General features: G+C 36.0%; 1 protein-coding gene across 4 annotated transcripts in view; it reads right to left on the minus strand.

The window, feature by feature from the left end:
- Positions 1 to 1863: 1863 nt before the first annotated feature.
- The window catches only part of DPY19L4 (dpy-19 like 4), a 58764-nt gene continuing 46376 nt past the window's right edge, over positions 1864 to 14251 (minus strand). For all 4 annotated transcript variants that reach the window (XM_082675144.1, XM_082675143.1, XM_082675142.1 and 1 more), the window contains 6 exons: positions 13789 to 13909; positions 11428 to 11484; positions 10629 to 10711; positions 7941 to 8073; positions 4459 to 4617; positions 1864 to 2404 (listed from right to left, as the gene is read on the minus strand). In XM_082675144.1, the coding sequence (XP_082531270.1) occupies positions 2240 to 2404; positions 4459 to 4617; positions 7941 to 8073; positions 10629 to 10711; positions 11428 to 11484; positions 13789 to 13909 (718 nt within the window). In that variant the 3' untranslated portion in view covers positions 1864 to 2239. The remainder of the gene's footprint in view (positions 2405 to 4458; positions 4618 to 7940; positions 8074 to 10628; positions 10712 to 11427; positions 11485 to 13788; positions 13910 to 14251) is intronic.

Below are 14251 nucleotides of genomic sequence, written 5' to 3' on the forward strand. Positions count from 1 at the left end.
ATTCAATTAAATATCTCATGCTACATAGAAAGTAGGTTGTTCTATTTCCCTTTCAAAATATGCGAGCTGGGCTTCCCTGGTGGCGCAGTGGTTGCGAGTCCGCCTGCCGATGCAGGGGACACGGGTTCGTGCCCCGGTCCGGGAGGATCCCACATGCCGCGGAGCGGTTGGGCCCGTGAGCCATGGCCGCTGAGCCTGCGCATCTGGAGCCTGTGCTCCGCAACCGGAGAGACCACAACAGTGAGAGGCCCGCGTACCGCAAAAAAAAAAAAAAAAAAATATGCAAGCTGACTTTTAAATTACATTGTTTTACATGCTCCCTCTAATTGTAAGTACTACCATGTGACTATTCACTGTGTACTTAGGTAACTATGGTAATATTTTCGTAAGGCTTGAAGCTAAATACTAGTGACTCACTATTAAGATGTACAGAGAACCTGAAATAACCTGCCTGTAGCTATCTTAATATAATTGTTAAAAGTTATATAAAAACGTGAAATAAGAACCAATAAAACTAACGCACCAGACATATGACACTGCCATCAAACAATATTTAAGCTCCAAAAGAACAAAACATCTTAGAGCTAATCTAAGAATGCATGTGCTTTTGTACTTTTAAAATATATATTACAGAAAATAAAGAAAATGGAAAGATGTTCCTTTCTAACGTAGTAATTCAGAGTAATGAAATTGCAATTTTTACAGCACTCTAACAAGTGAAAAAATTTTAAATCTGTTCACTTAACAGGTGTATAAGGTAAAACTGAATATGTATCCCATCTTATTAAAATGATACATCCATCCTGAATCTCTTTATAAGGCCAAATTAATCATTTAGAATTTCTTTTAATTAATAATTAAAAATATGAAAACATTTAACTTAAAGGAACATAACAGATTGTGGAACTGTGCTCTGAATTTTATTATAATTGTCATTTTGTTCTTAATGTTTAAGACTGTATCATCGTTTCATAAATAACAGCACTTGTGTTTTATCATAAATACACCTCTATGCAGAGGTATGTTAAACAGCATCTGCACATATCTCCAGAAATTGTTGCTCACTTTAGTTGCTCATATTCTCATTCTGATAAAGATTTAATTTTTTACTTAATACTTCAATAGAAAACATGTGAATAGATTATATACTCCATATCCATATTTTTTAAAAACCTAAACAACATACTTTTATTTTTAAATTTTGAACATTCTTTTAAATGTCTGTTTTAAAAAATACATAGGTGGGCTTCCCTGGTGGCGCAGTGGTTGAGAGTCTGCCTGCCGATGCAGGGGACACGGGTTCATGCCCCAGTCCGGGAAGATCCCACACGCCACGGAGCGGCGGGGCCCGTGAGCCATGGCCGCTGAGCCTGAACGTCCGGAGCCTGTGCGCCACAATGGGAGAGGCCACAACAGTGAGAGGCCCGCGTACCGCAAAAAAAACCAACCAACCAACCAAAAAAAAAAACCATAGGTAACAAGAGTTACTGTTTTATCATGATTAAATTGGTATCAAATTTATGGGCATAAGTGAAAAAACTAACCACTTAATAGTCATAAAGTGATGAAATGCAATATCATACACTGTATATTACTAAGAAAGTGCTCATTTACATAAGCAGCAGATGAGGAGAGCAGTATCATGGAAAATCTGGATATATCTTTATGTATATCCTTAAAAATCACTTTCCTTTATATAATTTCCGTTTTAATTTAAATGCCACAAATTTTCAGTGAACATTTAAATTAGTTTTTTATTGTAATATTTCAGTTCTATTATACACCATGAAATACCTTCAGAAACTTCCTTGAGGGAAAGAATAATTCTTTCCTTCTATAATTATATCACATTAATTATTTATTAAATCTTATATTTGAGATATATACTCTGACCTTGAAAATATTCAAATTCAAGACTAATGTTATGATGGAATGAAGATTTATGAGGAAAATTTTACAGTCGTTTAGAAGGTAAAATCTTTAAAGACCATGTAGCAGTAAGGAAGACACCTGGCTGGAATGACGCAGAGTGGCAGATTTGACATTTTACCAAAGGACAGTAATGTTTGATCTTCTTTCCCCCACAGAATTCTAGATCCAGTTAACAGCAGGAGGGGAAAAGCAGCAGCAACATTTCAAATGTCCACACTCTGATTTCCAAAAGACACCACGTAAGTAGAAGAAAATTGCATTTTACTTCAGGTGGTATAAGTCTTTGAAATGAAGGCTCTGCTATTTTTCAAGATTGAAAGGATATCACAGTGTTGATTTTATACACAAAGTAGGATCTGTTCCAGTACACTCTAGTGAAGTAATTCACATAAGGAGAATAGTTAATTTTGACCTCATGACAAAATCTTCCATGTTTTGAGTAGGTTATCTTGTCACCTTCTTCACAAACCACCTATCAAACGATATGAAACAAAATATTAAAAAGCTTACTAAGCTTACAGGAGAAATGCAATCAATGTACAAGTGATGATATTTATATGAAGAAATATATTATTGCTAAACATGGACTATCTCACATTGGTTAGCAAACATCTCATATTGTTCAGCAAATAAAAGCCTCTTCATAAGAGTTACCATGTCCACTAAATTCTTGAGCTTCCCATTGAGATTGAGAAATCAGTATAAAGTGTTTTCCAACTTTTAAAAGATTTAATCCTAAAATTTAGAAGGCTATGTCTCCATAGTCTACTATCATTCCTCTGAAGAACCTTATCATGGAGCCTGCCAAGGCTGAGAAATGGACATATACTCTTGATGTATATTCATACTCTTCTCCTTGTGCAGGACTGACTCACATTAGTAAGCAAGTTTCTGTGACTTATCCAGTACAATCCTTTACATTTTCACCTTAATGAGGTTCACTAAGAGAGCTTAGCTAGCTTGAAGAGTTTTCTACAATAAAATACTAAATATTATTCTAATGCCTAGGAAAGATGTCAGAGAGTCAACTTTAAGAATAAAAGGATGGGGCTTCCCTGGTGGCGCAGTGGTTGAGAGTCCGCCTGCCGATGCAGGGGACACGGGTTCGTGCCCCGGTCTGGGAAGATGCCGCGGAGCGGCTGGGCCCATGAGCCATGGCCGCTGAGCCTGCACGTCCAGAGCCTGTGCTCTGCAACAGGAGAGGCCACAACAGTGAGAGGCCCATATACCGGTTAAAACAAACAAACAAACAAACAAAAAAATGCAAAGAATAAAAGGATGGATTCGCTTTAAGTCCATGCCTGGCATTACACGAAAGAAGAAGTAACCTGATCTTCAAAATGGAGCAAGAGGGTAGCCAAGAGCAGAGGATAAGGCTCTAGACGGCAGATAGCAATACAGTAGTAATTACTGAACACCTGATGTTTAATAAAATTCCATTTTGTCACCAATTAAGCCAAAGACCACAGATATCAAGTGCCAACAGAGAAAATTCAAAATACATACAGCAGAAAACAGAATAAGTTTATATTATAAGATTAAGGGGTCATGAAGAGAAGGAAAGGTGGAAATCATAAAAACTGATTTCTCGGGACTTCCCTGGAGGTCCAATGTTTAAGACTCTGTGCTTCCACTGCAGGGGGCGTGGGTTCAATCCCTAGTTGGGGAACTAAGATCCCACATGCTGCAGAGGGTGGCCCCCCCAAAAGTACCCAACAAACTAATTTCTCACCTCCAAACTGGTCTGGGATGATTACGACAAAGAGCTAATTAATTAGGAAGGGACAGAAAAGGTCTTGGCTGCAACCTGAATAGAATATGCACTCCAAACAAGAATGACCTACTGAACTATGCCTAAGACCCTTCACCCCCAACTTTCCCAGGAGCAAAGGCACCCTTTCCAGTGCCTAATTATCAGATATACAAACACTAATTACCAGATATGCAAACTCCCCTGTCAGTCTTAGTTGCCAGGTATACAGTATACACTGTAGGCTGAGAAGTAAGAAAGCTTGGTAAAATAGCTAAAATCAATGAAAACTTAAGATACAGTTAAATCCTAACAACTAAAGTAGCTCTGAATACACTAATTTTTGTGGATAATAGGGACCCAATATACAGGACTGTGTCAATTTAGTAAGCAATTTTTCTAGATATGTATCAAATTACAAGAAATTTCTCAACATAAGAATATAACAAAACAAACGGCTACTCTTTATAATATGTTAAAATAAAATCATCATTCAAAACAAACTATCTTTTGTTTATAAATGTTGAACATGCACAAGTACAGGCAACAAATAAGGAATCGAGATATTGGTAAACTTTTTTTTGCAAAATTGCCCAACTTTTCTTTTGTACATTGAAAAAATAGTTCAAACTACTTTTATAAGCTCCCCCCCACTGTTATATAACTTTTAATTATATTCTTAGTTAAGTTCCAAAAATAAAGTTTGAAGATACTTTTATAAGTTTAAATAAAGTCATTTTTCTCAAAAAAATTTAATTTTCCAAATGGTTACTTACGTGGCCATTTGCAATGTCTAATAAATCTTTAACCCTACAGCCTCTCACGGTTCCCACCTCATTGCAGATAGCATCTTCTACAATTAGGTAGTTAGCCTTGTAGGATGTCAGTATTTTATAAATATCCTCAGCAGATCGCTTTGAATAGATTTGATAGATCTGAAAGAATATAATTAAAACAACAACTTTAAACAACATTTAAAACTTCTGTTTATCAAAATTATACATTAAGCCTCTACTACGTTCTTAGTACTATCTGTGGAAAATAAAGATATTCACTAAGACTTGATTCCTTCCCTCAGGATGCTTATATTCATCTGCTATTGGCCACTTGTGTATCTTCTTTTGAGAAATGTCCATTCAAGTCCTTTGCCCATTTTTCCCCAGTTTTACTGAGATATAATTGACATATAACATTGTGTAAGTTTAAGGTGTACAACATGTTTATTTGATATGCTCATATGTTGCAAAATGATTAGCACCATAGCTTTAGCTAACACCTGCATCATGATACATAATCGCCATTTCTTTTTTGGGGGAAAACATCTAAGATCTACTCTCAGCAACTTTCGAATGTACAATACGGTGTTGTTAACTATAATCACCATGCTGTACATTAGATCCCTAGAGTTTATTCATCTTATAACTAGAAGTTTGTACTCTTTGACCAACATCTCATTTCTCCAACCCTCCCAACCCCTGGCAACCACAACTCTTCTGTTTCTATGAGTTCAGCCTTGTTAGATTCCATATATATATGTGATATCACAGAATATTTGTCTTTTTCTATCTGACTTACTTCACTTAGCGTAATGCCCTCAAGGTTCGTCCATGTTGTTGCAAATGGCCTTTGTCCATTTTTTTAATTGGGTTGTCTTTTTATTATTGAGTTGTAATCGTTCCATTACTTTTTTTTATTACCATGTATCATAGTATTTTATACTCATTTTATATATGAGATAAAGTCAGTGAGGTTAAAATAATTTGACCCTTGTCACAAATACTGAAAGAACAGGGATGCATGCTTAAAACTCATGTCTTGATTACGTGGTGTTTTTCATTACAATTTTGCTGACCTTATTAGATAATAAGCTTTGGATCTTCTAATACGTTTTTCAGGTTTTCTGAAATGTTAACCTTGGATAACCACAAAAGTTAGGCCAAAAGTATCATATACTGTTTGTTGTGTAAATACTGAGATTTGCAACCTAGATTGGACAAGATTCCAGTCTATCTGCAGAATATTCAGCAGCTGCTTACTACATGTTACGGCTGCTGTCTATCTAGCAACTTTAGGTCCAATGTCCATTGAGATGCTAGAGATACTCATTCTGTGGAACACAGAATGTTAATAAATCAAGAGGAAGTTTCTCACTCATTTCACTTTGTTAAATAAGTTAATGTGAATGGTTCTATCTTATCCAGCTTATACTTATTTATAGTTTTTTATATTTTTTTTACTTATTTTTAAGTTTGGGGAAACTGTAACATACTACTGGGGCCTATAAAAAACACCTCTATGCAATGGCAATAACATTACTGTTAGACTAGAGTGAGGTTTCTCAACCTCAACGCTATTGACATTTTGGGCCAGATAATTCTTTGTCAGGACAGAATGGAGGCTGCTCTGTACATTGGAGGATGTTTAAGAGTATCCCTGGTCTCTACCCACTAGGTGTCTGTAGAACCCCTCCCCTAGCTGTGACAACCAAAAATGTCTCCAGACATTGCTAAATGTCCCCTGGGAGCACCATCTTCCCAGGTTTGAGAATCACTGGCCTATAATCACTGATTATAAAGATCAGTCCCATGTTATGAATTATAGACAGTGTCTAATTCAAATGGTATGGTCTCACTTATGGAGTTCAATTTGAATTTTATTTTAACAACAAGTTTATTCAGTACTTGCTATGTACTAGACACCATATAGAAAGACCAAGATTTGAAAAAAAAAATGGTTTCTATTCTCACAGCCAAGTCACATAAAACTAAAAACTCTAAAATGTTTAAATTTAATTAGAACCTAATTAGAACTCTGACCTAATTATAAGTGATTCTGAAATTCTATATTAGGACAAAGACCAATCAAAAGACAACAAAGAAAACAAAGCCATGTCAGAGTCTGTTGGTTTAAATCCACAAAAAGTAAAGTTTAGGAATATGCAGTAGTATATCTTCTAAGCAACACTACCTTTTCAACTGCAGCAAATACTAATCAGAGGCAGCTGTTGTCTCTCAGGTAAATCACTGAAAGGTAGATCTAAAGGTAGATCTCCCCCGTCTCTGACCTCTCCCCTGCTTCAACTGTTCCCTGACCTTAATTAACTCTAAAACAGATCTAAGGTTCCATTCCTGGGCTTATGAAAGGTCTCTGATGACTCCCAAATGCCTCTAGGGTAAGTCTAAATTCTTAAGCATGACCTTCCAGGTCCTCCAGAATTTGGCCTTATTTATTTTCCAGTTTCATGGCCAAACAAATTTCAAGGCTCATGTGACTTTTTTAACCTGGAATCACTGTATTCTTTTTCCAAACAAGCTTCTAGTCATCCTTCAAAGCCCAGATCAAGCAAATGCCCTTTATGAAGACTTGGATTTTTGTAGGCAGAACTGACTGCTCCTGCTTTTGAACTCCTCTCTACTTTCTGTGGTTATATGTGAATGTGTGTGCGCACATACAATTATAATTTAATAGTACATATTAATACTAGCTAACACTTAAATTTTACTGTTTCAGGCATAGTGCATTATCTTATTTAATTCTCACAACTAGGAGGTAAGAATTATTATTACTTCCAGATTCAGAAACTTGCTCAAGGTCACAAAGCTTAGAGTCTAACTTCTATATTGCTATACTTCCTCCTTAGCTTAGAGTACACTTAAAAACTATATGAAATTCTCTCCAACTGAAAAACAGAATATTTAGAACTCAGGTTCAGTTGGTCATTACCTTCAGATATGAAGTTACTATTTAAATCCATACCAAACATGCAAAATAATATATTCTCTGAAGAAGAAGCAATTAGATACCATACTAATGTTATACTAAGTTATTAATAATAGCCCATAATGAAAAATCAATCAGTGTTTTATAAGCAATAATAGAATTTTGGCTTGGAAATACAAAGTGTATAAAGACATTAACTGAAAGCCTTCCTTCAATAATTTCATTGAGAACAATGATATTCTCAAAAGAATGCTTCCCTTTATAAAATATTACACATCAGTCCCTTGAAACCTTATGGGAAATGAAATGTTTCTCCTAGAAATATATCCATACTTCCCATAAAACAAAGAACTTCATATTCTAATGTTGGCCTCTCCTGATTAAATGTATTATACAGCTTTTTTTTAAAACTAAAGCTAATTAACTCTTCTAAAATTGTCTGGATTTTCCTAGCTAACCAGGAACATATGCATCATTACAGAACTATACTAAGGAGTCAAATAAAAATGATCCAAATGTAGAATCTAAAATGCCTTACATTTTCATTTCTCTTGAGAAGATCATCATCATTGTAAAGAGGCAAGCTTGTCACCATCCATCCAGTGCATAATTTAATCACACCCATTAACTGTGGACTTCCTGCAAAAACAGCTGCGACTGGAGCTTGCCTTCTGCAAAGAACCATAAAGATTCACACACTGAAAAGGTAAGTATACTATTTAGATCACTGATTTATATCAATTCTGAAATACCAAGCAACTTAAAATGTATTGCACACTTAAGTTTCAGTGTCAGTTTTCATTTCATTTCATTTTTGGATTTATTAAAAAAAAAACTGAGCACCTATTATGTGCCAGAAACTGTTCAGACTGCTAAAGATAAATATTTTAAAAAGAGAGGTGGGAGGACAAGGTCCCTGCTTTCAAGAGGGAGCAGGGGGAGAGGATAAGCATACAGGTCAGATGGTAATAATGCTATTAAAAAGAAATGCAGGGTAATGGGAGTGACAATTCAATGCTGATACTGTGAATTCTCAAATTCGTCTTTGGCAAATATTAACCACCAGAACCCAACTCCTTCCAGATCCATCTATCCTCCTGCTCCTTCCCTACCTTTACCCATATGTCTATCTCCAGATAACACATGAAGGACTTCTCTACTCTAAATCATAATCCAAAGTCCCAGACAGATGCCACTCACAAGACAGGTCCCAAAGGGCTGCTCTTATGTCCTGACCTATTTATTACCTCCCTGTATTCAACATTCAGCATCTACCTACTATGTGCTAGTGATATTGTCAAGCTCTGAAAATAGAGAGACAGCACACAGCCACTGTCCTCAAAGAGCCCTCAGTAATGGGGAAACAAAAATGAAACAGAAAAATCACAACACAGTGACATAAATGTCCAATCATTTGATGTAAAAGGTCCAATGTTCAGGCCTTTGCTGTTTTTTAAAATATTGAGGTAAATCACACACATAGATGTGACTTTCTCTTTTGTTAATGACAACACAAGGCTATATAGTCAGTGTGCCACAAAGGTAAATACAATTCACAAAAAAGTATTAATAGGCAGTAGTTAAGGATGATCTAAAAAAATAATAATTTTTATACATACAAGAGGTGTCATTATAATAACGAGACGTTATAATAAGACCTATTATTCTCATTTCTATATACCTGTTCTATAAACCTATTCCTCATTTCTAGAAACATTTTTTGCCTTTTTTCCCCTATTATCCTGGCCTTTTCTGAGAGTGTTTCATTACTTTTTCAAGTTTTAGTTTCTTCTTCTATGTGTTTAAAAATTTTCATACTATTTCATAGTCTCTATCCATAGGGTAGACTGGTTGGAAAAACGGTTACAATGATTCTTTTCTATAGGTATGCTCTTGGAGGAAATGCTGGTCTTCGTCATGTGACTTGTTTTGGCCAACAGGACAACAGCAAACATAATTTGAGCAGACACTTAAAACACACTTGACCTTGAGACTTGTCCTCTCTTGCTGCTCTTGGGAACTCTACAACCACCACCTTATGAATGAGCCCAGTCTCACCTGGGCTGGATAATGAGAAGCATGTGGCTAAGTCAACTCCATGACCTCAGTGACACCTATCCAGTCTAGACATGTGAGAAAGGCCATGCCAGACTATCCAGTCCCAGATGAGCTGGCCCAGACGAGAAGAATCCTACCAATTGCTTCTACTCAGCTGACCACTGAAATGGTGCAAAATAACAAATGTTTATTGTTTGTATGCCACTAAGTTTTGTGGTAGTCCACTGTGCAGCAAAAACTGACACAAGCAAATTTTATTACCAGAAATTGCTAGAAGTCTACTTCTATTGCTTATCACAACCAACAACTGATTGTTGCTGTGTTGAACTGTTTCTTCATGTGTTTTGTAACTTTAGAGCTTATCTTCATGAAGCTTTATTTGTGAAATCCTGGGTAGCCTGGGTTGAGGATTATATCAGGCACTCCAGACCATCCCAGAACCACTTTTTATGCTAATCTCTTGATATAGGGTTTCCTGGATTAGACAAGTATAATTTCAAACTACAAACATGTGAATTCAGATGCATTGCTACAAATTCAGAGGAGACACTTTATTTCTGACCAAGAGCTGAAACCGAGGAAGATGTGCTTTCTTATCTTTCTCTACCTCTTGATGGCTATTTTGTGATAGTCCATCCTTTCACTGATGGTGTAGCCCTTTGAGGGTCCCTTAGTTATATATGTATGTTAGGGGAGGGAACGAGGTGTTTCAATTAAAATTCCCAGCTTCTATAGGCCCAAGAGCACATCTCCTGTCGTATTAAAATCTGCATGAGTGTTAAAATTTAAAATCTTGTTAACCTTGGTGATCAAGACTAGAAATCCACCGCTCATTCACCTCCAACTCCGGTTAAAAGAAGCATCTCTTGACTATCTAAATAAAAGAACATCGGTTCCTTTTTATTCCACATTTCTAGATGTTTAACAGCTAGAGTTTCATATCTAAAACTTATCAATACTATATTTTGTTGGAAATGAGTTCAATTAGAAAATTAGAATTATATGTCTAAATGAAAACTAAATATCCCTAAAAATACAGGGTAAAATCCCTGAGATTTATGAGAAGAACTTGGAAAAGGATTAATTTATTATTTCCCCTGAATCCATTAAATAGCATTCAATGATTAATTAATAGCTTAACAACAGTCTTGGGCAGTTCAGTTCTTACTTTATCCAGGTCATAAGTTCCACCGTATCTGGGTCATAAAATTCTTGTAGTTCCATTAATTCTGTCATTAATCTTGGAAAAAACTAAAATACAAAACAAAATCCCCAAAACCTGTGTGTAAGTAATTAGAAAGTTTAAAACTGTTTCAGAGTACTTCCAAAGACTAAGAGGCCAACTTATGACAAACAATATTACAACATTGTTCTCACAGAAAAAATGGCATGAATTGCTTTACTCTCCTTCAGTTTCTTGCTAGTTCTTCTCAGCCCAAATAATCTACTGTATGGTTAATTCACTGCCTACGCTCAATACATAATTTTATCAACCAAACAATTAATCATCAGTTGTATCTTTCATGCACATGCACACTGAATAAATAAGTAAGCAAACAAATAAATTTCAGATCAAGTCAAATAATTCACAGGTTTACTGGCAATTAATTTCATGTTACATTATGATAACCCAAAGAGTTTACATTATTTTATAAATATTTAAATTTGGGGATTGCCAAAATACTTTTTACTATTTACTAATAAATACCATTTATTCAGCCATTTCCTTTGTCAATTATAAACTGAATTAATACCAGTATTAGACTACAGAAAATTGCATCAGAGTAAAACTGTCTTACCTCTTCTATCATGCTCCTATTGGTAGAAAATTATGTATTATTAAGTATATCACGCTTTATTTTGTTAGAATACTGTTCCAATATAAGTATCCTACACACACATATAAATTTATCACTACCTTATAGATAACATATATTTTCATCTTATGAAAAATCTAATTTTCTTACCTCTTTCCATAAGCTGAGACCTATTATGGTAGGGACAGCCATGCTCAGAATGAGAGCCTAAAATGTTAAAGCAAAAAGGGTTATGGATAAATATATTTCAGAATGTACTATAGAGGTACTAGACACTGACTCTATGACCAATCAAATATTCTTACAGTTATAACAATTTCAGTCCGAGAAATTGGAGTCAGCATGGAACCTAGTTCACAGAGTGAGATGGGTGAAGAACAATAAATTTTATATCAAGCTGGAGACAAAGTGAGAAATACATATTTGCAATATAAATTTAAGGCAGAACATAAAAAGGGTAATGCACATCGCAATATTTCAAATAGTAAGTCAATATTTGACAATTTTTCCAGGAATTTAACTTATGAAGAGCTTACAAAAAACATTGAACTGCTATGAAAACAGCTAACAACAACAAAAAGACAATGAATTAACACAGGAAAAATAGCCAATATACATCAATATACTACTATGCTAAGATAAGAATGCATAAATTCCTCTGGAAAAAGACTGGCAAAATACAACATGACTATTATTAGAGATAATTTATCATCTTCCTACCAAAACCTGTTCTCTTCCTATTGTCCCATGTCTGTTGGTGACCCCACAATCCAGTCACACAAACCCAAAACCTAAGAAACGTCTATGATTTCTCCCTATTCTTCCTTCTCCCATACTTACCGAGGCACCAAATCTTATTACTCTTCTAACTATTTTTTCCACTTCAGCGTAGTACAGTATTAATTAAATGGGCTTTGGAGCTAGAAGAACCCGGGAGTGAATCACGGTTCTTACACTTACAAGTTATGTGATCTTGGGTGAGTTATTTAACCACTTTATGCCTTAGTTTGTCTATAAAATACAGATAATAAAACTTAACTAACAGGATCTTTGTAAGCTTTGAATAGCATGTGAAATGCTTCAAACAGTACCTGACACATAGTGAGCTCTCAAAACAATTGAAGTTTTTATCGTTTCCATTCTCCATGGCCTGTACCTGGGTGACAGCCTCCTTCCTGATTCCAGTCTCTCACCCTTAAGCCCATCCTTCACAGAACTATAAGGGTGAGCTGAGAGAAAATGTAAGGCTGACTCTCTCCTGCCCTTGCCTAAACATGTCACTGTCTTCCTACTGCCTGTGGGATAGCACCAAGCATGACAGGACACTCAAAGACCTCGATGACCTTACCCTCCTAGACTTCTCCAGTCTCATTTCTTGACCACTATTACCTCACATTTTATGTGCCAACAAAACTAAATATATCGTGCTTTTTCTTTACCTCTGTTTTTATTCCCTTTGAATACATCAAAGGGAATCCCTAAAAAAACTGAATTACTTAGCCCTTCTCTGTTCCAACAGCACCCTATCAACACTTCTTATCTGTTTTTATGACTGGGAGACTATAATCCACTTGATGAAATTAATCTCTGTTTTTTTTTTTTGGCCGCACCGAAGGGCATGCAGGATCTTAGTTCCCCAACCAGGGATCGAACCTGTGCCCCCTGCAGTGGAAGTGTGGAGTCCCAACCACTGGACTGCCAAGGAATTCCCCTAATCATGTTTCATTTATCTTTTTACTGCAAGCACATTACACATAGCAGGCACAGTGTAAATGTTGCATTCTCACTGAAAACATTCCATAGTTCTAAATCAAACTGAGAAAAATATTATCAAAATTAATTTTTGAAAGCCTCTCACATTGCTTCACTTATATTTTTACCTTCTATTTTTTAAGTAGTCTGCATTGAAAACACCCTATTTTTATAATCAGAAATTATTAAAAAATGTTTGCCATAGAATCTTTTTCTTTTTTTCTACCTATAAATCATAATGCGATTTACTCATGCTATTATTTTTTATAAATTTATTTATTTTATTTATTTATTTTGGGCTGTGTTGGGTCTTCATTGGTGCACGCGGGCTTTCTCTATCTCTCATGCGGGCGAGTGGGGGCTACTCTTCGTTGCGGTGTGCGAGCTTCTCATTGCAGTGGCTTCTCCAGTTGCGGAGCATGGGCTCTAGGCGCGCAAGCTTCAGTAGTTGCAGCAGGCAGGCTCAGTAGTTGTGGCTTGTGTGCTTCAGTAGTTGTGGCATGCGGGCTCAGTAGTTGTGGCTCATGGGCTCTAGAGTACAGGCTCAACGGTTGTGGTGCACGGGCTTAGTTGCTCCACAGCACGTGGGATCTTCTTGGACCAGGGCTCGAACCCATGTCCCCTGCATTGGCAGGAGAATTCTTAACCACTGCACCACCAGGGAAGCCATACTCATGCTATTTTAATTGTATTCATGTGGTTCCCATTTATATAACTGAAAGAGAAACAAGAACTTAACACAAAATAACAATGACTCACCAACAATACTGGGTGTACAGTTCGTAATCGAAGCCACTTGAAAAGTGTCATCCAAAGTTCAGGAGAACATACACCAAATGCTGCTAACATGCACACATAAGGAGTCCAGAGGTATTTCACGCTGGAAAAGACAGAGTCATACATGAGCTATCCTATAAACATAATTATTATGTGATTTCTCTTTTCTGAGTTCTTTCCTAATACTCATGAAAATACCACAATGTTGAAGGACAATGAAAAAGCTTAGCCTCTAATTTTCAGCAACATATTGTTACTCACTGCTTAAATAATCAAGAGACATGTGGGTTACTAAAATGAGGATGCAATAAGACATTAATATAGATGAGGTATAGTAAAATTGTACTCTTGGAGAGAACATAAACTGTTATACTTTTTCAGAAGGCAATTTGGCAGAACCTATAAAAATTCTAAATACAAGACAATCCCATTTCTAGTAAACTAG

This window comes from Grampus griseus, assembly GCF_964374135.1.
Source record: "Grampus griseus genome assembly, chromosome: 17".
NCBI lineage: Eukaryota > Metazoa > Chordata > Mammalia > Artiodactyla > Delphinidae > Grampus > Grampus griseus.